General features: G+C 48.4%; 1 protein-coding gene across 1 annotated transcript in view; it reads left to right on the top strand.

The window, feature by feature from the left end:
- Window positions 1-23,961, top strand: part of Trap1 (TNF receptor associated protein 1) — a 33,663-nt gene that overhangs the window by 8,648 nt on the left and 1,054 nt on the right. The window contains exons 4-16 of the mRNA XM_075941792.1: window positions 1,625-1,765; window positions 5,378-5,449; window positions 6,874-7,034; window positions 10,724-10,833; window positions 11,247-11,320; window positions 12,003-12,158; window positions 13,181-13,301; window positions 13,942-14,011; window positions 17,533-17,680; window positions 20,439-20,624; window positions 20,906-21,044; window positions 23,133-23,218; window positions 23,370-23,515. Of these exons, the coding sequence (XP_075797907.1) occupies window positions 1,625-1,765; window positions 5,378-5,449; window positions 6,874-7,034; window positions 10,724-10,833; window positions 11,247-11,320; window positions 12,003-12,158; window positions 13,181-13,301; window positions 13,942-14,011; window positions 17,533-17,680; window positions 20,439-20,624; window positions 20,906-21,044; window positions 23,133-23,218; window positions 23,370-23,515 (1,610 nt within the window). The remainder of the gene's footprint in view (window positions 1-1,624; window positions 1,766-5,377; window positions 5,450-6,873; window positions 7,035-10,723; window positions 10,834-11,246; window positions 11,321-12,002; window positions 12,159-13,180; window positions 13,302-13,941; window positions 14,012-17,532; window positions 17,681-20,438; window positions 20,625-20,905; window positions 21,045-23,132; window positions 23,219-23,369; window positions 23,516-23,961) is intronic.

Below are 23,961 nucleotides of genomic sequence, written 5' to 3'. Positions count from 1 at the left end.
TTAGGGCCTCAAATACTCAGGGCCACTGACTTTTAAACAACAGAGGGGGCGAGAGAGGTTAGGTAGGAGCTCAACAGGCCCTGGCAGCTCAGGCTCTTCCTGATAGTCTTTACTTCTCTGGGTGCAGTAGGCCAGCAGTTCAATTCAGCCTAGGTGCCTTTCTCTTTGGCTTCCTTTTTTTCCTGGCCATTTTCCTTTACCCCTGTCAGGAAGCTGTGTAAGCTCTCAGAGAGCTTAATATGTTCGGTATGCACAGTCATTCTCTTGGCAAGCTTGCCTTGAACATGTTTACAACAATGCTAGCAGCGTGCTAGGTGACACCGTAGGCTCTGGTTTTGCCGCAGTAGGTGTTTATGCGACATTCCTGTCTGAAAAGTGCTCGTTCCCCTGATGTTTAGAGTGGCACCCTTCTTGTAGACGTGCATGTGTATGGCCAAAAGAACAGTCCGTGGAGAACATGTATCTGGTGCTTCTCCTCTTTCTCTTTGTGTTTGTCACTTAGAAACATTCCTGGAAGATGGCAGGTCATCCACATCCAGCTCTTAAGTACTAGCATTACAGACATGTATCCCTTTAAAAATCTTTAATTTTTTAAAGATTCTTTTTGAGGGAATTAACATTTATTTTGGGGTGCTAAGAATCATGCCTGATGTCTTAGTTCTGGGGGGAAGTAAGACAAGGATTGTGAGTTTGAAGTCAGCCTGGGCTATGCAGAGAGATTTTGTCTCAAAACCAAAATCCATATAGGAGTGACAAGGTCACTTCTGTCTTGGAAAGGTCAAAAAAAATGCTACCCTCAGGGGTGGTTGTGCACTGTAATTCTAGCCCTGGGAGGCTGGGACATAGGAATTGAAGGAAAAGCTGAAAAGGAGACACTGTTGCTTGCTCAGTGGTACTGACGTTAGCCAAGGTTCTGAAGTAGATGAGCACCCATTGGACAGAACTGAAGGATCTTCAGGGGGCGCACGTGTTGATCGCACTTTAACCAGCTCCTTGTCTCCTATCTGCTCTCCTGAGCTCTGTGTGTAATCAAGGCCTCTGACCTCCTTTTCTATGGAAGGTCGAGGCTCTAGTATCTGATCCCCACTAGATGAAGTGAAGCAATAGTTTTTGTTTTCACGGAGGCAGGGATTGAAGCCAGGCTGTTGTGTGCGTTAAGCTAGTGTTCTATCTGTATTCCTAGCCTCCCCTCCACTGGGGGAGGGGTGCAGTGTCTCACTAAATTACCCAGGCTTCCTTGCGCTCATCTATTGTATTCATAGTCCTCTATCTACCTCAGCTTCCCAAGTAGCTGAGACTACAAGCCTCTGCCACTGAGCCTGGCTTATCAGTGTCTCTTTCCTCATAGAGTAAGAGAGACAGATATTTGGAGAATGCTTCCTATCCCATGCAAGTCAATTAAGAAAGGGCCCATCACAAGCTTCTTAAAGTCTGGGTTCTCATGTAGCTTCAGGCGTCGTTGAACATCCTGAAAGGAAAGGTTTGCCCCAGAGCATGGACTGAGGACACACCGTCCACAGTGGGAGACTGGGTACTGCGCGGGCCTCGACTGCAGCAATTGCAAACTCACCAGGCAGATCTCAGGCAGTGCCGCTCATCTTGCTCCTCTTGCTCCATTCCCTAGGTGTTTATACGAGAGCTCATCTCCAATGCCAGCGATGCCTTGGAAAAACTGCGGCACAAACTAGTGTCTGAAGGCCAGGTGTTACCAGAAATGGAGATTCACCTTCAGACTGATGCCGAGAAGGGCACCATCACCATCCAGGTACTTCTGTCTTGACATCACCTAGCTCCTCCTCAAGAAGCAACAAGGCTGACCAGACTCAGGAAGGCCTACATCCCAGATCAGCTGAACTCAAGTGCTGTGCTGAGCACTCTCCCGCTCTGAGGACTCTTGCTCTCGCTCACTCACCCCTGGGAGGAAGCTTAGAGGCACTGGCAGAAGAGAAGGAAATTTACTGTTACCCAAAAGGCTGTGGTTTGCCTTTTTATTCCTTCAGTGGTCTTTTGAAGAGTGCGAGTGGTGGAGGATTTATTTCCACTGTTTGTGGTGCTGGGAGTTAACCTGGAGCCTGGTTCTCTGTCATTCATTTCTGCCTACCCTCAGGTCTGACTTTATCGTTTTTTCTCTCTTTTTAAAGGTATATTTATTTTTATTTATGCGTGTGTGTGCGCGCACACACGTGTGCACCAGCATGCATTCAGATGATGAGGAGACGAGAAGTTTTTTTTTCTTAGCTCTTCCATTAACATCTGTGATACTTGCAAGTGAACTTACATTATGATGTGATGAGGACTGAAGTTTGCCCTGTGTCCATGGTTATCAGTTCTGCACTGTCTTAAGAATTCTACCCCATTGCATTATCCTGGGACCATGGTCAGAAACGCAGTGGCCTTCACAGACTCCGGGCCTGTCAGCATCCCAGAACACTCTGGTTTTGCTAGGACAACTTTATAACAAGTCTCAAAATGAAGCAATCTATTTTTTCCAACTAGTTCTTTTTAAAGATATCCCAGGTTTTGTGTATTTGTATAAATTTCAGAGTCGGTTTGTCATGTTGTATAGGACTTGAGATTTTCTTTTCTTTTTTAATATTTATTTATTTATTATGTATACAGTATACAATATTTTGTCTGTGTGTATGTCTGCAGACCAGAAGAGGGCAGCAGACCTCATTACAGATGGTTGTGAGCCACCATGTGGTTGCCGGGAATTGAACTCATGACCTTTGGAAGAGCAGGCAATGCTCTTAACCACTGAGCCATCTCTCCAGCCCCCAGGACTTGAGATTTTCATTGGACTGTGGCGGGTCAGTCTGGGAAGAAAGCAACAGCAAGTGAAAAGCATGAAGTCTTAGATACATTTTCTCCTTTATATCAGCCTAACATGAAATTTTTCTTTAAAGAATCTGTCGAAAGTTCCAGTGTGTCTGGGTGAGATTGCATACCCCTATTATAGTATATATATAATATAGCCCTGGGGAGACTAGGGAGAGCCACAAACCAAGGCCAACCTGGGCTACATAGTGAGACCCTGTCTCAGAATAAAGCAAAGCCAAACAAAAGCAGTTTTTAAAATCCTGGCATACTAAGGTAAATATTGCAATGTAAATTGTATTTAATGACCAACTAGAAATCAAGTTTTATATAATTTTGTTGGCATAGTTATATATAAATTATTTTAAAATAATTCTTTAGTTATTATTTTTTATGTTCTACAATAAAAGATTCAAATTATATCTTAGACTCTTTGTTGGAGAGAATTAGCTAGCAGGTTTTTTTTCTTGTTGTTGTTGTTTTGTTGTTGTTTTTTGCCTGTTTTGTTGGGTTCTGGCCCATGCAACAGGCATGAATTTGCAGAATGAGAGCAGTGAGGCTCTATCCAGCAGTATTGTGCTGCACATTGCTGGCACGGCCTCTTGTTACAGCTTGATTGGCAAATGTGGTTTTGTTGGCTTATTTGTTAATTTTTACTTACTTGGTTTTTGAGAATTTTGTGTGAGAACCGTATTTACACTGTTTGTAGCCCCTCTCTTCCATCCAGCCACCTGTGTCCCATGTCGAAGTTCTTGTCTTGCTCCTGTCTTTGTTGACTTCATTGCCTGTGCCCTCAGGGGCTCCCTTCACACTACCCTGGAAAGACATCCCAGGGGAAGCAGTTTCTGCAGCTGGCTGTGCTTTTCTCAGTTGAGGAAGCACCAGTGTCTAGAGAACTCTTCAGTCGTGTTGGGGGCAGCAGTGAGGATGATGTTTTGAGGAAAACAAAATTGTTTTGTGGTGGAAAAGTGAGGAGCTCAAGCAGGGAGTGGCGGGACTTTGAAGGAAGAGAGCCTGTGATGGCCAAGACCTTGGCTTTCACAGATGCAGTGGCCTGAGTCTCTCTGCTCAGAATGCAATCTTCTGATAATTTATGAACAGTAGAGAGCGCCATCATGGTCTAGACATTGCGTAGCCCATGACCCCAGCACTAGCACATTCTGTGTCCTAGCTAGCTTTATGTCAACTTGACACAGGCTAGAATCATCTGGAAGAGGGGAACCTCAATTGAGAGAATACCTCCATAAGATCCAGCAGTGGGACATTTTCTTAATCGAGGGGCAAGACCCAGCCCACTTTGGGTAGGGCCACTCCGGGCAGGTTGTCCTGGAGTCTGTTTAAAAAAAAAAAGGAGGCAGAGCCAGCCATAATAGCAGCTCCTCCATGGCCCCTGCATCACGTCCTGCCCTCACGGCTTTTGATGATGAACTGTGCTATGGAACTGGGAGTGAAGTAAACCTGTTTCTCTCCAAGTTCCTTTTGGTCATGGTGTTCATCACAGCAGCAGTAACCCAAGACACTGCTAGTAGGCCCCTCCGGCCTCTTTTTGGAGTGCGAGCTTGGTTTATGTCTGTGTGGTCCCAGAGATGGAACCCGACCTTGAGCTTGCCAGACAAGCATTCTGTAACTTCTGTAGCCCCAGCTGGTTGGGGCTCACCATGTAGCCCAGGCTGGCCTCAGACACACATCAATCCTTCTGCCTCATCCTTGCAAGTTCATCATCACACCTGACTCACAGGCCTTTTACTTTTATTAGTATTGTTTTTATGGGCACTGATCTGGTGTGTAAGAGAGTTCGTATGACCTATTCACCTCCAAATGCCCACATACTAACATTATCCCTTGGGGAACAGAGTTTAGCCGAGGCCTGCTGCAGGAGAGAAAGACCTGTGGCCCACGTGAGAGTTGCAGCTATCCAGGAATGCATGGGCCGAGGAGCTGCAGGATTTCCTTCCTACTTAGAGGATTAAACTGCCCCCAGAGGACCCCACAGCTGTAATCAGCTGGGTCAGAGGAGCCACTGGAGGATGGACTCGTGCCTGGCCTGGGTGTGGCCAGGGTGTTCCTCCATGACTTGCTGACCTGCTTCCTTCTTCCCAGCATTGGTTTTGTCTATTTTGTGGAACTGAGGATGAAACCCAGGCCCTCCAAAAATGACTAAACTACTGCTGCACCCTGGGCCTGGGGTGTTTCCTGTCAAAGACCTCTGACCCTGTGATACTCTGAACTGACAGGACTGGACTTTGGTTTTGTTTTGTTTTGTTGTTGTTGTTAGAGACAGGGTTTCTTTGTGTAGCATTAGATCCTATCTTGGCACTGACTCTGTAGACCAGACTGGTCTCAAACTCACAGAAATCCTCCTGCCTCTGCCTCCCAAATGCTTGGATTAAAGGTATGCTCCACCAACACCCAGCTAGTACTGGACTTTGTGATGAGCTTGTAGTATGCGTCGTCAGCCCTGCCTAGCCAGTGTCACAGAGACTATCAGTATTCCTGGTTCTGTACATGTGCTTTGGCCTAGCTACACAGGGACTCTGTGTAACGGTATCTCTCTCTTCAGGACACTGGTATTGGGATGACACAGGAGGAGCTGGTGTCCAACCTGGGCACAATCGCCAGATCAGGGTCAAAGGTAGGTATAGCCTAGAGCATTGTCCCTCCACCCAGGGCAGGCACTGTGGGACCATAGAGAAGTTGAGTTAGTGGTGTCTTGTAGAGCGGAGGCTGAAGTCACACTCCTCAGAGCTGCAGCACACTGAGTGGACACTCTGAAGCCTGCCTGTCCAAGTCCAGGAGGAGCTGTTCCATTTCCTGACTTGTCTTCGAGTTAGCCCTCAGCCACCCCCTGAGCTACAAGGCCTGACCCAGACAGTCAGCAGAGGTAGCCATTTCTCCTAAGCAGCATTGCTTTTAAGAATGACCTTGGGCCACCCTGCCTGCACATACTGTGGTTCTAAGGACATTTTATTCCCAGTGTGATGGAAGCTGTGCTGGAAAGGCAAGATGTCTCTGTCCTGGGGTGCTCAGCAGAGGCCAAAGGGCTGCATGGCCCTCTGCATCCTGCGTGGTTTTCTGTATGTCTCTGCTGCATAAATGGCACCGTTAATAAGAAACTAAATCTCACGACAATTTCTGCTTTAATACTTTTCTGTGCTGTGACTTCTACCCATGAAGGTGCTTGTGAGTTTTTGTATAAGGTAGTTTGCACTGTCTCAGAGACAAGCCGTGAGCTGCACATGCTGGTTTTGGATGAATTAAAACAAAATGAGATGTAGAGTCAACTCATTGATCGCATTAGCCAAATGTGCTGGGAGCTGCCGTGTTGCGTGTATGCGGAGAACAGATCTTTGCAGATGTTCTAGGCAGCCAGCTTAGGCCAGAGCAGTGGACAATGACAATGTGAGAATAGCCAGTCAAGTCCTGGAGTGTAGCGCAGAAGTGTGTGTTCATCCTCTATGTCTATGGGACCCCAAAGTGAAAGTATTTTTAAAATGTAGTGTCTGTCCTGAACACACTAATTCTTTAAACAATACACTCTGGCTATTTATACTGGGTGCTGTAAGCAGTGATAGTCTTCAGTATGGGACAGAGAGTGTAGGTTATATAGAAACCCCTGTAGAGAAGATGCTTAGCATCCATGGATCTTGTCCCCTACCCTGGTCCTGGAACTATATCTCAGGGCACTAAGGGACAGTGGAACCAGGTTTGTACTATTTCTCACAAGGTATAGAGCCCAGGAGACATGACACACAAGACAGCTGTAGCAGCTCCTCGACCTGCTGACCTACAAGGTCAAGTTTCCTCTTTCCTCGTCTGATATGACCTGAAGTTGTTGGCAACAAGCAGTAAATAGGGTTCAATACTGTCCCTTCTGGGCCGACTGGTGGCTTTGGGCAGCTTGTTCCAGCTTTTGTTGACCTGGTCTTTTATGAGAATGCAGGGAGGTAGAAAAGGAATCAGTGTACTTGCTAACTACACTTTTGGCATATGCTAGAGGACCGTGCTGGGCACAGCACAGACGGGATCAGCCTCTCTGAGCAGTCTTTGCCACCACAGGCCTTTCTTGAAGCACTACAGAACCAGGCAGAGACCAGCAGCAAGATCATTGGCCAGTTTGGAGTGGGTTTCTATTCAGCCTTCATGGTGGCTGACAAAGTTGAGGTCTATTCCCGCTCTGCGGCCCCAGACAGCCCAGGTTACCAGTGGCTTTCAGATGGGTAAGTAAGAAGGGGCCCACCTCACATAGGCAATGTCCCTTTCCCTCATGGCACTCAGTCTAATGTCATCTGGCATGCAAACTAGAGATTCCCTGGGTGTTTGCAGAACTGACTCGGGTGCTGAGACAAGATCTTTGTATTTATTTAGCACAAGTTATCCTGGAGTGCCTTCTGTAGCTAAGGTTGTCCTTGAACCCACCACAGTCCTCTTGCCTTAGCTCCTGAGTGTTGGATCACAGATGTGCACCACTGCATCCAGCAAGAGTTAGAAGTTCTTAAGATGCAATTGTACAGTTTGTGGGCTGTTTCCATGAAGCCTGACTTTTCTGCTTTGGGAAGCCGAGTGGCCTTGGGTATGGGTTACCTGGCTCAGTGGTTCTGTCCTGTTTGGGTTAGGCTGAAGGAACAGGCCTTCCTCTGGTGCCCTTGCCTGCAGCTATGCAGCTAGCTTTCCTTGGCCTTGGTGCTGTGGGAGCCCCTTTTCCTACTGACCTTTATGCTTTCTAATCTTTCTTTTTCCCTCCCTCCCTCCCTCCCTCCCTCCCTCCCTCCCTCCCTCCCTCCCTCCCTCTCTCCCTCCCTCCCTCCCTTCTTCCTTCCTTCCTTGTTTTTTGAGGCAGGTTTTCCTGTGTAGCTGTAGCTGTCCTGGAACTTGCTCTTATAAAAACAAGGCTGGCCTTGAACTCACAGGGGTTCACCTGCCTCTGCCTCCCAAGTGCTGGGATTAAAGGCGTGTGCCACCACCACCCACCCTGCTTTCTAATCTTGACACAGTCCACCTACCCAGCTCGTTGGGGGCAGGGGGGGGGAGTAGCTGTACGTGGCCTTTCCCAAGACAGGACTGACTTTGTCACCCTCTTCTGTCTGGCAAGGGCAGTGTGCTCTCAGATAGTTTTCTTCCATATACATTTTGGGGTGATGTCTGACAAGGTGATAAGTTGAAACAAATTCAGACTACTTTTGAAGAGAGTGGAACCTCAACCAAACTGAAGCTTGCTTCCATTTTTCCCATCTTGATTTCTGAGTCTTTGAGAATTTCTTACAATGTGTTTTGGTCATAGTCACCCACACCTCCCAGACCTACCCCGCCGTCGTCGTCCCCCCCCCCAATCCAACTTTGTGTTCCCATTTTTTTTTAAATGCATCCAATTCAACTTGTGATGCTCCTATATATTCTTAGATGCCTTCATAGTGGTCTACCTGCGAAATGACCTTAGAAGTGGTTTTTCCTTTTGAGCAACTCTCAGTTACAAAGAGCTCCTTAGCCAGTGCCCACCTCCCTGCCCCATGCTGGGATTTTGTCTGGCTCGAGCTTTGGTCAGTCTTGTGCATGTTGTCTCATCTACTGTGAATTCATATGTGTAACTGGCTCTCCAGTCTTTCCATCCCTCGTCACAGTGACCCCTGAGCCTCAGCAGGAAGGGCTTTCCTGTGTTCTATCGCTGTGACAAACACCACAACCAAGGCAGTGTATTAAAGAAAGCTTGTACTTGGGCTGATGGCTTGAGAGAGTTAAAGTCCATGATAGTGGAGGAGAGGCGTGGTGGCAGGAATAGCTGAGTTCACATCATGCTCCACAAACAGGAGGCAGAAAGGGCATGCTGGGTTGGTGCAAGTCTTTTGAAGCCTTCAAGCCTGCCCCAATGATACCCCTCTAACAAAGCCACACTTGCTAATCTTTTCCAAACAGTTCCACCAACTGGGGACCACGTATTCAAACATGAGCCTGTGGGAGCCAGTCTCATTGAAACCACCACATATTATGAACAAAAGGTTTTGTGGTAAGGATTGTCAGAAGCTCTATCTGTGGGTAAAGCTATAGGTTATTAGAAGTCAGTTTAACACTGTCCATTTAGCAGAGCAGTAGTACCTGCTTCTCCCCTAGGGCCTCTGACCTGCCTGGCCACAGGTTCTTCCTGCTCATTGTGCCAGGTAAGGGCTTCACTTGTGGAACAGGCCTCAAGTCTGACCAGACAGTAGTTGGTTACTCTCATGACATTCATGGCACTATTGTGCTAGTGGGTATATCTTTCCAGTGTAATCATTGTTGCAGCTTGCAGGGTTCACAGCTGATTAAGAGTGAACTTTTTTCCTTGGTAGTGTGCACAGCACTTTCCAGCTCTGTGAAAGCCAGCCAATAGGGATGAAGCCTCCAATTGAGTACCAGCTTTATTTTTCATGGTCTATGACTCATTGTATGGTGTCTTCAGCAGTAAGGTCTTAATGTAAACGTTGAAGGGTAACCAAGAGCATTGACAGTAACCTGTAATGTTGGGGATAGGGAGTCTGTGGATCCTCACTAGCTAACAACTCCAGAAGAGGTGATCTGTCCCTGGTACTGGGCATTTTGTTATCCTGTGAATTAAGGGGCATGGGTGCCTCAATATAGGGTAAATGCATTTTTATTCTTTTTGCATGTGTATACAATGCAAATATATTTTAGGAAGCATGAGTAGTAGTAGATTTCCATAGGACTTTTTTGAAATGTCCTAGCGTTAGTTATTCCTTTCTGTATTCCCTCCTCTCCCATATCCTTCCATCCCTCTTCCCATTTAACCCTTTATGGCACTGTTCTGTCTCCCCTCTTGAAATCCACCCCACCTGTGGCTCTTACTAATTCCCTGACCTGTGTGTATTCTACAGTGAGCACACACTGAAGATTCAAAGCTAACACAAAGGAGAGAAAGCAGAAGACATTTTGTATTTCTCTTCCTGGGTCACATAGGTTTTTGTTGTTTGCACATTTGTTTGGTTGGGTTTTTTTAATATTTGTTATGTGTGGTGTTCTGCCTGCACACCAGAAGATGGCACCAGATCTCATTACAGATGGTTGTGAGCCATCATGTGGTTACTGGGAATATAACTCATGGCCTCTGAAAGAGCAGCCAGTGCTCTTAACCTCCAAGCCATCTCTCAAGCCCTGTTTGTATTTTTAAGGGCAGACTAGCAAGGTTTTAGTGAGAAGTGGAGTAGGAGCTCCCTGTAGGGTCTCTAAAACAGGCTGCCTGAGTTAGATATTTTTAAATGCATCTGCACACTCCCGGTCAGGAAGCTGGCTGCATACACCCTTCTTTAGTCTATTTCAGCAATTCCCTGAGAGTGGTTCACAGTGGGCACTACACAGCGTTGGCAGGGAGCGGTCGGGGGCAGAGTAGAGGATATTCCCTCCTCTTGCATTTCTGAAGTTGTTTCTGCTCACCTTGGCGGTCCTCTTGCCATTACTAGTCATAAGTCACATGGAGTCAGCCCGTTCCCCAGCGTGCTGTGCTGATGTGGAGCTAAGCTAGGCCCACTTTTCAGTCCCGTGCCAAGGAGGTTGTCATAAAGGATGGCCGCGTGACTGAGGAGTCCCAGTACTCATACCCTGTACCAGTTCGCAGCTGTCCTTGACCCTAATGTCTGTTCACTGACATAGGGATTTTGCCAGAGTCGGAAGCTAGAGAGCTAGATGGGATGGTGCAGATCTGTAATCCCAGCATGGCAGGAAGGTTGTGAGTTTGAGTCTAGCTTGGGCAACTTAGCAAGATTCTGTTTAAAGGAAAACAAGGGCAGAATGGGGCGGTCTTTGCTTTTCTTCCACAATCTAGTATGTGTTCCACTTTTGAATATTAGGGAGTGATTGGGTCTGCCACATAGGATGTGACCAGCAGCTGGCTGTGGAGCTGATCTTGCTCTTCTCTGTGTTTTAGTTCTGGCGTGTTTGAAATTGCCGAAGCTTCAGGAGTCAGACCTGGGACCAAAATAATCATCCACCTCAAGTCGGACTGCAAAGATTTTGCTAGCGAGTCGCGGGTGCAAGGTAAGGACAGCCAGGCCTGCAAGGCAGACATGCCTGGGTTAGGGGCCTGGGCACAGCATGGATGGGTCAGGAGAGGACTCAGCTTCCTACTCAGCTGCCACATCTGTGGAAAAAGAGTTCTCACCAGCCCTGTTTCAGGAATCTTGATGGCAGGGCTATGTAGCCCTCTGTCATTTCCTGCTGGGGTTGGAAGTCTGTCATGCCCTGAGATCTATGACTCTCACTTTCTGGGCAAAGCCTTCTAGGCCTTCTGAGAGCTGAGGAGAGATGAGTACTTCCAGCCACTGTTTGACTCACCAAGAGCTCTTGAGGACGCTGAGCAGATCCTTTGCCACCAGATGGCCTCCTGTTCCCATGGTGGATGTGACCTCCCTGGAGGCTTTTGGTCCTCACTGTGTGTCTTTCTCCTGCAGATGTGGTGACAAAGTACAGTAACTTTGTCAGCTTCCCCTTGTACCTTAATGGAAGGCGGATTAACACCTTGCAGGTGAGACCCTGGGCTGCCTGTGAGGCTCAGGCAGCTGCAGAAACCCTCCTCAGGGATGTTGAGGGAGATGAGTATAAGGGACATTATATTATATAATATAATCAGGGGGTTCCTGATTATATTAGATTCACAGGAGAGATGAGAGCTAGGGGTACAGACAGTTTTCCTTGAGGTATAAGTCACATGTCACCAAGTGCTCCTCCAGTTTATTGAGTGGCAGTTGTGTTATACAGCCAGTTCCATCTTCACAGCTGGTTTTAGAACGCTTCTAGCATCCTGGAAAGCAGGCCTGTCCCCACTAGCAGTTCTCATCCCCAGACCTTACAGCCACAATCAACTTTTTCTATCTGGATTTGCTTAGTTTGGGCATTGTATATCAGTGGAGTTTGTGACTGAGTAGTGTTCCATCTCAGATAGATCACATGTATTGACTTACCTATTGTCTCTGCTGAACATCCTCATGTTTGGTCCCCTGCTGTCTTAGTTCTTCCCAGCCTGTTGTCACAGGGAGGTACCCTTGCTCCAGAGCCTCTTGTATCTTATTCCTTATGTCACCTAAGCCTGCACCAGCATGGGGGTTTCCTGATTCCTGTGGCCTGTGTATGGGTCTCATCCCAGGCCCCTGCAATCATTGAGAAGCATGTTTTGGACATGACACCTCCCCTTTGATATCAATCTTCAGGCCATCTGGATGATGGACCCAAAGGACATCAGTGAGTTGCAGCATGAGGAATTCTACCGTTACATTGCTCAGGCTTATGACAAACCCCGTTTCACTTTGCACTATAAGACAGACGCACCACTCAACATCAGCAGCATCTTCTATGTGCCAGAGACGGTGAGATGTTTGACTGTTCCCAGCATAGCCCTGGGTCCAGAACTAACTCAAAACACCCAGGGGGTTCCCTCAGAATCGCTGCATATATAGAACTGCATGTATTTGCCATTGTGGTGCAGGGGTTGAGGCTTCTGCAGGCTATTGCTGCTCCACTTCCCTCTACCCCGCTGCTTTGCAACGGCAGCTCTGCCAAGTCCACAGTGCAGAAGCCTAGGTGAGTTCCACTCCCCTTTCCTCCCTCAGTGGACCCTGGCAGCATTCTGTTTATTTTGCTGTCTGTAAAAGGACTGGGCCCTCCCTAACTGTGAGTGAGGTGTTTTTTTGTTTGTTTGTTTATATTTATTTATTTATTATGTATACAATATTCTGTCTATGTGTATGCCTGCAGGCCAGAAGAGGGCACCAGACCTCATTACAGGTGGTTGTGAACCACCATATGGTTGCTGGGAATTGAACTCAGGACTGAGTGAGGTTTTTAAGCAAGACCGTTGATATCCATGGATTAGCAGAAATGCTGAGTCTTAGCTCACTGGGGCTTCCTAGATCAGCCTGCACTGCAGCTGCAGCCAGTGCTGAGATAGAGTGGGGAGTTCTAGGAGGGTGGCCAGTGAGGCTGCAGGCCATGGGAACTCTAAGGCTCAAATTCCCACTGCATGTCTTCTTGTGTCAGGAGATAGTCCTGTTTTCCCACAACCATTTCAAAAATGTAAAAACCATGGCCAGGCCCCATCTTGCCATGGTGGTGGGGAAACTCATACTGACTTTGGCGTGGAGACTGTGGTTTGCTGGTTCTGACTCCTGGTAAGATGTGACTGTTTGTGGACATATAAGACTTGTTTGGTGTCCTTGCTTGGTGCCCATCCCTCCAGAGCACTCACGGGTTCTAGCAGAGCTGACACATGAGGGGCTCGTCTGTGTGACCCAGGGAGGGCTTGGCTCTCAGCCATGCTGTCCTTGATCCTACCTTCCTTTACCTGACGATTCTGCTGTTAGCACCTGGTCATATCCTTCTTTTCTTCCAGAAACCATCCATGTTTGACGTGAGCAGGGAGCTGGGCTCCAGCGTGGCACTTTATAGCCGCAAGGTCCTCATCCAGACCAAGGCTACAGATATCCTGCCCAAGTGGCTGCGCTTTGTTCGAGGTACTATTGCTGCCACCCAAGCTCTGTGGACAGTGACCGAGTGTTCCTAAGTCGTGGTCCTCTGTCCTCATGCTTCTCGCTGCGTCTGCATCTGCTGTCTCTCGGCACCTCTGGGGAACAGCTGAGTTGTCCTGGCTGATCAAGTCAGCAGAGTTCTTTCATGTTTAGACATTTGTTTTGAATTTCAGATTTATGCCTGAGTTATGCTTGACCTGAGATTATACTACAGTACAGAGTTGAGCATTCACATTTACAGCACAAAGGCCAACCCTGTCCGTGATACAGTTAGAAACTTTGTGTCTTTTGAGACAGTCTTATATGTAGCCCAGGCCTGTCTCCCAAGTTCTGAGATTACACACTAGCTTAGTTAGTACTCTGAAACTGAATGCCCAGATGTGTTTGCCGTGTGCCCCAAAGGTACCACCCCAGCACAGGCCATTCCTGCCCTGAGACGGTTTTACCCTGGGACTTGTCCTGCCCACCACCCATGGGCAGGACTGAGGAGCGATGCTCCCCTACCGTTCCTCCCCCTCTTACCACCCATGGCACACATAAGGGGAGGCCAGTTCAGAATGTGAGACCTCAGGTAATGGTTGAGGTCCCATTTGTACAGGGGTTCTAATGTTCCCTGTCTCCTCAGGTGTGGTGGACAGTGAGGACATTCCCCTGAACCTCAGCCGAGAGCTCCTGCAGGAGAGCGCGCTCATCCGGTAAGCCTAGCCGGCAACTGGTATGGCATTCTCGTGAGGACTGTCCTTTACTTGGTTCTGCCCTCTGCCCTGGGTGTAGCTTCCAGGAGCCAAGAGCGGAGGAGGGCAGAGAGAGGCCTGAGAGCAGGCTCCCCCCATGACCTTCTTGAGTGTCCTGACCTCTGAGGTCTACTGTTGAACAAATCATCCTGGTCAGGAAGAATTTAGGATTGGCTGGGTAACTGCTGAGGTTGAGCCTAGAAGTAGTGGAGCTAAGCCAGGGCCAGGCTGGGCTTTATTAACTGGCATCTCAGCTTTGTCCACTTTGGTTACCAGGGCCAGGCTGGGCTGTATTAACCGGCGTCTCAGCTTTGTCCCCTTTGGTTACCAGGGCCAGGCTGGGCTGTATTAACCGGCGTCTCAGCTTTGTTCCCTTTGGTTACCAGGGCCAGGCTGGGCTGTATTAACCAGCATCTCAGCTTTGTCCACTTTGGTTACCAGGGCCAGGCTGGGCTGTATTAACCAGCATCTCAGCTTTGTCCCCTTTGGTTACCAGGGCCAGGCTGGGCTGTATTAACCGGCGTCTCAGCTTTGTTCCCTTTGGTTACCAGGGCCAGGCTGGGCTGTATTAACCAGCATCTCAGCTTTGTCCCCTTTGGTTACCAGGGCCAGGCTGGGCTGTATTAACCGGCGTCTCAGCTTTGTTCCCTTTGGTTACAGGCACTCCAAGGAATGTTTTGCAAAGCACTTGCAACAACTGCATAGTACGTATATATTATTTATCCAGGCTCTTAGGGTGGAACACAAGTGACTTTTCCCATTAAATATGAAATGTACAATGAAATAAAGAAAGAATTTGATCCTTTTCTCTGCTCACTTTGATGCTGCTAACCCCAGAGTGCAGTATGCATGCCAACTGTGCAGGGCAGCTGTGGGCCCCATGATGGTGCTTTCCCATTGCTGGTGGTACAGGTGTAGGCCCAAGCTCCTGATATTCAGGAGCTCCTAAGGAGTGAGGAATGCACTGCTGCCTTGCTCTCCACTAATGAAGAGGGCTGTGGGCTATTTTTAAAGAGTTACTGGTCCCAGCTGTGGCCCATTATTGTCCCCTGCCCCAAACCCACCCAGGTATGGCCACAGTTGGAGAGATTCTAGACACTGTGTCTCAGAGTTGAATGAGGCAGGGGTGACCATAGAACAAGCACAGAGCTGAATTGGGTCTGGGAAGCTCTTCTGAAACTAGGAAGTCAGACCTGCTGCTTGTGTGGAGAGGTGGGTGGCTGTGCGTCAGTGTCCCCAGTCCGACGGAGCAGCTGTGCAGCTGTGTTAGGTGTGGTATGCAGCCAGTGCCTCCTTCCTGCTGGGTAGTCGGACTGAGCTCACCCTGTATAGAAGTGGCCACCTTAGCCAGAATGTTAAAGGACTCAGAATCTTCCCGAGTCGGGAAGTAGGCTAAAAACATGTCTGCTCTGGACCCTCTGAGATGGAGTCATCGTCTTGATGCCATTTTCCCCTGGGTGTTGGTCGGGGTGTCGCCAGCCTAAAGAGACGTCTTTCTACCCAGTAAAACTTCAGTAGCAGCAATTGGCTTTGGTCTATCATTGCTATGGTCTCTCCTCAAGCCCCACCGGGGCTGCAGTTTTCACCCCTCAGGTTGTGAGCATGTAGGTTTTGTGATGTTGCGTGTCTCCAAAAACAGAACAGAGAGGGAACTGGCAGCGGAAATTAAAGACTGTTGGTTCTGCTTCATGGGGAAGATTGGGGCTACCTCATAGAAGCAGGCGACTCACAGGTAGCTGTACCAAGTCCACTTGAGCATCTCTAAGACTGTGTGGCTGGGCAGCAGAATGACTGAAATCTCAGGAGAGGGTTGATTTCTGCCCTGAGAAAGTTTTATGAGCCCCTCTCTCCTGGGAAAGGACAGTAACCACGCCGGGAGAGCTGTTTGTCGTATGGTTCTGTTTCTACACTGCCGAGACTGCAGACCACTGCTTTGTTTCTGGCGGCAAGGGTCATGTCTAGCCCAGAGGAAAGTCTCAGTTCACTGCTTTCCCGGGAATCTTATGGCATCAGGCCATGCATTCTGTGGAGTGGCCCTGCATTTGGAAATGTGTGACACTCCCAGGAAAGAAAGAGGCTGGTCCTGTGGATGGGGCAGGATTTTTGACTTGTCCCTTGATTAGTGGTGTTCTGTTGGACACTGGGTAAAGGGATGTCCTCCAGGCCTCTCTCCGTTTGATGACCCTGCTGTCTCTCGGAGGGTGTCGTGTGAAGTAGTGAGCGTGAGTTTGTGCACACATTAGTATTGTTTTAGGGTTTGTTTTGTTTTTACTGCACTGGTTATTGCCAGGCAAGGATTCTACACTGAGCTACTTCCTCAAACTTGGGGCACTTTCCTATTTAGAAGAATGTAGATGTAATCTTCAGCAAATTTTCAATATTTCACTTACTTATGTTCTTTTAAAATTGGTGTTAGGATTGAACTGAAAAATTCCTACATGCTAGGCAACCCTTTCTATGGTATTCAATAGTATTTAAAAATATTTGCCACTTGTCTGGACTATAGACTATTTACCCGTTTTAGTCAGGGAATGATCTATTCCTGTCTTATTCTGGTTTGGAACTGCCTTTGTGCTGGCCCAGGCACACCAGACACTGCAGGTCATGGCTCTGTTTTGATCACAGCATCAGAGAACCTAACTAAGACAGTGACCGTCCTTTACTAAAGCCCACTCCTGTGCACTTGACCCTGACACCATTAATAAAACTGCTTTCGGCCTTTATGTGATAATACAGTAAAAATGTCCATTAGAGAATCATGTTGTAACTTTGCCAAGTTACAGTACATTTCAGGTTATCAGTGTGTAATGCAGACAGTGCTTACCTAAATATGAGGACCTCTGCAGTGTAAGTGTAACCTCTGTACGCATGCATGCTGTGCATTTGTGCCGTAACTTATCCCTGTTGGCCTTTTCCTAGATTTGTTTTTTTTATTTTGGGGATGGAGGTGTTGGATTGGTTTTGGTTTTGGTTTTTTGAGACAGGGTGTTACAGCTCTGTGTTACAGTTCTGGCTGTCCTGGGATTCATTTTATAGCCCAGGCTGGCTTTGAACTCACTCAGATCCTCCTGCCTCTGCCTCCTGAGTGCTGGGATAAAAGGCGTGCGCCACCACAGCTCTGTTCTAACTCAGACATCTCTTCCTCCCTCTAGCATAGTTAGAGATAGGTGGCTTCAGCAAACCCTGAGTCTGTTCATAGTTAAATAGACATTCTATAGTGGAAGTCACCCTCTTATCTGCTGGTGCCCAGGGTAGACGCCTCAAGATGTCCACTGCTGGTTGTCCTCTTGAAGTTTGTCCTGCCATCTTCCTGCAGGGCACAATGAGCTTCTCCTTTGGGGACAGTGCAGGTTCTGTAGTTTCCATGGCTCCAGGTGTGCTGCTGTGCCTGTTCCCTGGGGCTCTGGTGGGTTGTGCCTTTCTCATGCCCCTACGGCCCTAGTAATAAACCCTGTTCACAGTCAGTAACTTCTGTTCTGTAGGAAACTCCGGAATGTTCTACAGCAGAGATTGATCAAGTTCTTCCTTGACCAGAGTAAAAAAGATTCTGAAAAATATGCCAAGTTCTTTGAAGATTACGGCTTGTTCATGAGGGAGGGCATCGTGACTACTGCAGAGCAAGACGTCAAGGTAGGACTTCTGGTCCTTGTCAGACAAGGCAGGTGGGCACTTGCCCTCTGCTGCCAGGGGCCAGCAGTCGAAACATTGGGCTCCTGGGGCTCCTGATAGACGTAGCCTGTGTCCTTAACTGTTTAGTCAAACTCAAGTGACTGACCGGATACCTGATAAAGGCAACTCAAGGGCAGATTTCTCTGTTTCCCTTGGGTGTGGAGGGGAGGATGTGGCTGGAGTCCAGACAGAGAATTCCTGTGTTTTCTGACTATCTCTTTTTTTTCCTCTTATTTTTACCTGGGCCCCCAATATGTGGGATGGTGCCATTCACACTCAGAACAAGTGATTCCCTTCAGTTAATTGTGGCTCCTTCAAGTTTTCAAGTGAGGGCTTTGTTTGTTTGTTTGTTTTTGGTTGGTCAAGACAGGGTTTCTCTGTGTAACAGCCCTAGCTATTGATTTTCCTAGGGCTTTTGTTAGTAAAGGGAAACTAAAGGAAGGAGAGCTGAGATCTGTGCAGAGCTGCTGGAATCCTTTGGCGCTAGGTTAAGAGGTTGGACGTGCCCTCCCAGACTCTCCCAGAGGTGCACTTTGCCTATGCGTGTCTCAGTCCAATCAAGGTGACTGTCAGGATCAGTAAGTACCCTTGTGCCACAGGCATTATGCTCTTAGCTGTAAAGTCTAGCCTCTTGTCTCTTGACACCCTGGCCCTAGCAGCTGGAAGGAAGAGGGGTGTTGTGGGTTTAATGAGACTACAGAAAATCAGGGGTGAGAATGGGGTACAATTATTGCCTTAGTTACATTTTTCTTTCCTTTCCTTTTTTTTTTTTCTTTTTTTAAAGACAGGGTTTCTCTGTGTGGCCCTGGCTGTCCTGGAACTCACTCTGTAGATCAGACTGACCTCAAACTCACAGAGATCCACCTGCCTCTGCTTCCCATGTGCTTGGATTTAAGGCATGTGTCATCAACACCTGGCTTGACCTGCCAGGACCACTTGCCCAGGGTTGGCACCCCACAGTGGTCTGGGCCCTCTCACATCAATCATTAGTGGCTGTAGGCCACTCTTATGGAGGCTTTTTCTCAGTTGGAAGTCCTTTCCAAATGACTATAACTTCTGTCAAGTTGACAAAAAACCTAGCAAGTAGTTATGGTCCTCTTGGTAAAGTCTTTCACACCACCACTACCGGGGCCAGGAATTTAGCTAATTTGGTCCATTTGTTCCTAAACGGCTTGGGACATTTCTTATTGAAGTATCACTTGCATGCTGTAGAATCCATCAGTGTCACTGCCCTAAAGGCCGCATGTAGCTCCTGGGTGTGGCATGTGGCTTTTCTCTGAGCTCCCCCCTAGACTGTCAGCACGTTCGAGCAGTACTAGTCCACTCACCTTCGCCATTTGTTCCTTGTCCGTCGCTGTGGCAAAGAGACGATCAGCTTGAAGAAGGAAAGGTTTATTTTCACTGAGTGACCTTTGATATTTGGGAGCTTTGATGAGGCATTAGGAGCATGTGGTGACAGGAAGGGGCTGTGGACAAACGCACCTTTAAAGGAACCCCCCCCCCCCCAATGATTCTACCAACTAGACCCCGGTCCTAAGTCCTTCCCCCTCACTTCCTATTAGAACTCATCAGCATGCCAGAGCCCTTGTGATCCAGTCAGCTCTCGGCCTCAACAGTGAACTGCTGCTTAGGGCACCCAGCTCATGAGCCCCTGGGAGCACTTATGGTCTATGATCCAGTGTATCCATCACTCTCATCCATCTCAGTTTTCAAGATTTATTCATTTGTGTATGCATCTGTATGTGCACATGTGTGTGCAAGTACAGCCATGACGGCCAGAGAGTGTCGGTGGCCCTCTGCCTTTCTATGTTTCTATGACCCTAAACTCAGAACTTAGATTTTCTCAGCTTGGTTGGAAGCCAGAAAGCCCCACCTTGGAGCTGGGGTTACAAGTGTGTGAGACACCCAATTGTGTGAGTGCTGGGGTCTAAATTCCAGCCCTCCTGAAGACAGCGAGCTCCTGTAACCACTGGCCTTCTCCAGCTCCTGATCTGAGAACCTTTAGCTAACAGCATGTAATAGCATTTGTTGGGCCAAGGCCTTTTTCTGATGCTTAGTACACATTTTCACTAGGTGTATTTGTGTACAGTAAGAACCAGATGTACCTTGCGTTGGCAGATCTGAAAACCTGTCTCTGTCTGCTTCGGTCTCCTTTGTGTCCAAGGCACAGCATATAGCACATTCATTTGGATCTGCCCAAATTGTTTTTCATATCCTTTCCCCAGGTTTTTGTGCTGGGATGGTCAGAGGTGACAGTGGTTTAGATAAGATAGCTTCCAAGCTGGTAGCTCCAGGACCTGCCTTGCTGCTGTTCCTTTCTGCACCGCCCGTATGGGCTGCATGGGTCATATCGTTGTCCTGTTCCCTAAAGGCCCTTCTCTCTGCTATATACTCAAGAACAAGTACCATGAACACTCCTGGGTCTGAGGAGACTGGGAAATGTGGAATTTTTGTCTGTGTCCAGTTGTCACTGGAGAGAAGATACTAGGCACCAGAGTAGTGTCTGCATGAATAGGGCTGGCAACCCTGAAACAGTTCACCCAGCTCTTCTGGAGGCCCTAAGCCACCTAGGTCCTCTATGTCTACAGTGGGATTCCTGGGCCTGTCTGAAACCGCAAGTTCACCATTGTGTCTGGGGTCTTCAGGCTTCACCAAGAGTTGGGGATGATGCTCAGATCTTGGCCCTGGGGTAAGCAGTGATTTACCCACATATTTGCAGGAGGACATCGCGAAGCTGCTACGGTACGAGTCTTCAGCCCTGCCTGCTGGACAGCTGACCAGTTTATCAGACTATGCCAGCCGAATGCAGGCTGGCACCCGTAACATCTATTACCTCTGTGCCCCTAACCGGCACCTGGCTGAGCATTCACCGTACTATGAGGCCATGAAGCAGAAACACACTGAGGTGGGTGGGCTCCGGCCCTTTGCTGGGCCAACATTGGTATCTTAGAGGGTCTGAGCTCTGAGGAAAGGGCTTGAACTCCCAACTCTGTGTGGGAGAAAATGACTGAATGTGTTTGAGGGCCTGTAGGCAGTGCCCATCTGTGATGTGGCTGTTGTTGGGTAGATGAATAATGTGTGTATCTGTCACTAAGACAGCCAGAGCCTCTCTCAGAAGCTTCCGGTAAGCCCCGTGTCCATGGTGTCCCCTCTGTACTGTGGGTTGACAGGCTTGGCTGCCCACAGGTGCTCTTCTGCTACGAGCAGTTTGATGAACTCACTCTGCTGCACCTGCGAGAGTTTGACAAGAAGAAACTGATCTCTGTGGAGACAGACATTGTCGTTGACCACTATAAGGAAGAGAAGTTTGAGGACACATCTCCAGGTGACTTCCATCTCTCTCTGGGGTATGGTCCCATGTGGATGTTGGGCAGAAGACTGTCGCTTACCCACAGGGCCATCCTGACCTGCCCGTGAACATAGAGCTTTCCCTTTCACTCGCGCTCTGGCTCACCAGCCTGTGCAGGAGGCTGCTTGGGAAATATCCAGGGCCCAGGCATTGCTTTGCTACCACCCCCACCACCCCCTTGTTTTTTTCCTGAGACAGGATTTCTCTGTATAGCTTTGGAGCCTGACCTGGAACTAGCTCTGTAGACCAGGCTGGCCTTGAACTCACAGAGATCCGCCTGCCTCTGCCTCCCAAGTTATCGGGGTTTATGTTGGGGTTAATCCCACTAAACCTCTTAGGATCCAGAAGGATCACTATAGCAGGCAAAAACTGGCTAAAGATATCTGAGGGTAAATAAAATAAGTTAGCTCACACCAATCTTTTATCATGTCCCATTTATTCTTCCTGCGCCCTCTCCGAGACTCTCCATCTTCCCCTTTCCTGTCCCTTGCTGTTCTGTGACTGCTCTACCCATCCCACCTGGCTTCCAGGTAACAAGCACGTCTTCACAGAATCACCAAATAAGTAAAGGAGGCACCTATGTCTCAGAGAGGGCGTGGCTGTGAAGCTCCCCAGCATCTATCAGGGGGATTAATTTAAGTATCAGTACAAAATTCTAAAAAGTTTCTGTGCACTAACTGTATTTCTTAAGTGTAACTAGTTAATCTAGAAGTTTGTGAATAATAATCGTAGTAAACACATCAGTGCTGTTGTACTTTCTGAGCACCTCTGCTTCCTTCCCTGCCTCTGAGAACACAGCCTCGGTAACCATAGTAACCAGCAGGCCTGGGAGGAAGGCAAAAGTGCTTGATTTGCATTAAGAGTCTTGCTAGCTGAGTTGTCCAGTCCCAGCAGGGTGCCTGCAAGCGCCCAGGTGAGGAGTTTCTTTCTCTGGGGCTGCTTTAGTGACTCAAGGCCTTTTCCTGTATCTCTAGGGGTAAAGGCATAAACAGATAATTTCCTGGGCTATGATCATGTTAGTTGAAATGAAGGGTAAATACAGAATATTAATAGCTTGTTAGGTTAGAGCAAAAGACCAGTGGATTACACCTTCCTGAATCTGCTGTTTATCAGTGAGAGCAGACATACTCTCTCTCTGTTCAGTGCCTCCTACTTGGGGCTCCTCTCTTGTCAATAAGAATAATTGTGGAGGCCAGGCAGTGGTGGCGCATGCCCTTAATCCCAGCACTCAGGAGACAGAGGAAGGCGGATCTCTGTGAGTTCTAGGCCAGCCTGGTCTACAAGAGCTAGTTCCAGGACAGGCTCCAAAACTGCACAGAGTAACCCTGTATCGGGGGGGAAAAAACAAATAATAATAATAATTGTGGGGGACTAGCTTATGTAGATTTGACTGTTAGAACAAAGGGTTTGGGTTTGGCTGAGTGAATGCTTTCACACCTGTACCCCGTGGTGGAAGTCATCCAGTTGCCAGTACAGGAGAAGTCAGGTTTAAGGAATGATTTCTACACTGCTGGGATATTATGGAAGGGAGAAACGTCATGATTTCACAAGATTTCTACAGAATTGACAGTGGCAATCCAAGAGACAAGTATTCCTGAAGCCCTGCAAATTAGCTCCCTTCTATGGAGTGTACAGTCCCGTAAGTCTGTCTAGTGGTCCATCAGCTTTTACTGTGTGGTCTTGTGGGCTCACATCACTAAGGCTGGGATTAAAGGCATGCACCACCACCACCCAGCTTCCTCCCCCTTTTTTTAAGATGGGAGTTCATTTTGTAGCCCAGGTTTGCCATGATCCTCCTCCCTCACTGCTCTGAGTACTGGATTACAGGTGTGTGTCACCATGGTTGGGCTCAGACTTTTTAAAGCCCTGAAAAATTTGCAAAGGACAGGGACGCACCAGTGTTTTCCAGGTTTCTCTGTGTTGGTGAAAGGCCTTTCCAAGAGCCTCTGTCCTAGTTCCTGGCAAGGCAGTGTGGCTAGACTTGGCTCAGGAGTGTGCTGAGTGGAGCCCACAGAGCGAGACCGTGGTCAGCCATCCCTAGGCTCACTCTCTTCTCTCATGCAGCTGCTGAGCGCTTGTCCGAGAAGGAAACAGAGGAGCTGATGGCCTGGATGAGGAACGCACTGGGGTCTCGTGTCACCACCGTGAAGGTAAAGCCTCCCTGCAGTACTGTGGAACTTAGTGTCTTCCTCAGAGCCCGGCTGTAGCTGCGAGGGTCCACAGGAGGGTACTGAGCCAGGATGGAGACTCCACCAGGCCCTTCGCTATTGGGTTCTTCCTCATCCTGAGCCTTGCTTGCAGGTGACTTTCCGCCTGGACACCCACCCTGCCATGGTGACGGTGCTGGAGATGGGGGCTGCTCGGCACTTCCTGCGCATGCAACAGCTGGCCAAGACCCAGGAGGAACGCGCTCAACTGCTACAGCCTACTCTGGAGATCAACCCCAGGTATGCCCAGGCTCCAGCTCCCACCACAGATCGTGTGATATGGATGTACTTGTGAGAGAAGCCCTTGGAGCTAAGCAGAAGTTAAAAGGTCTTACTGGAAGTTTACACAGAACATTGCTGGTCTTTCCCCATCTTTGTACCCTGAAAACCACTTTTGGAAGTTGACATTTTTAACTTTATGGGGCGGGCCCTGGTGTGTGTGACAGAGGACATTCACTAGGTGGACAGATTTGTGTGACTTCTAGTTTGGAGCTGTTGGGAGCAGGGTAGCTATGAGCACATGCTTCTCTAGGTTGTGCAGTCTTCAGTGGTCCAGGCAGTCCCCAGAGTTCCCAGTCTGTGATGGGGTGAGCACCTTACATTTTTGGCCTGCCATAGAACCTGTCTTCCCAGACTTCTCTCCTGCTGCTTCTCTTCTTCAGTGTTCCTTTATAGTTAGTTTGTTT

The sequence above is a fragment of the Microtus pennsylvanicus genome, chromosome 11, assembly GCF_037038515.1.
Source record: "Microtus pennsylvanicus isolate mMicPen1 chromosome 11, mMicPen1.hap1, whole genome shotgun sequence".
NCBI classification, from domain to species: Eukaryota; Metazoa; Chordata; class Mammalia; order Rodentia; family Cricetidae; genus Microtus; species Microtus pennsylvanicus.
This window is presented reverse-complemented; position numbering and strand designations above follow the sequence as displayed.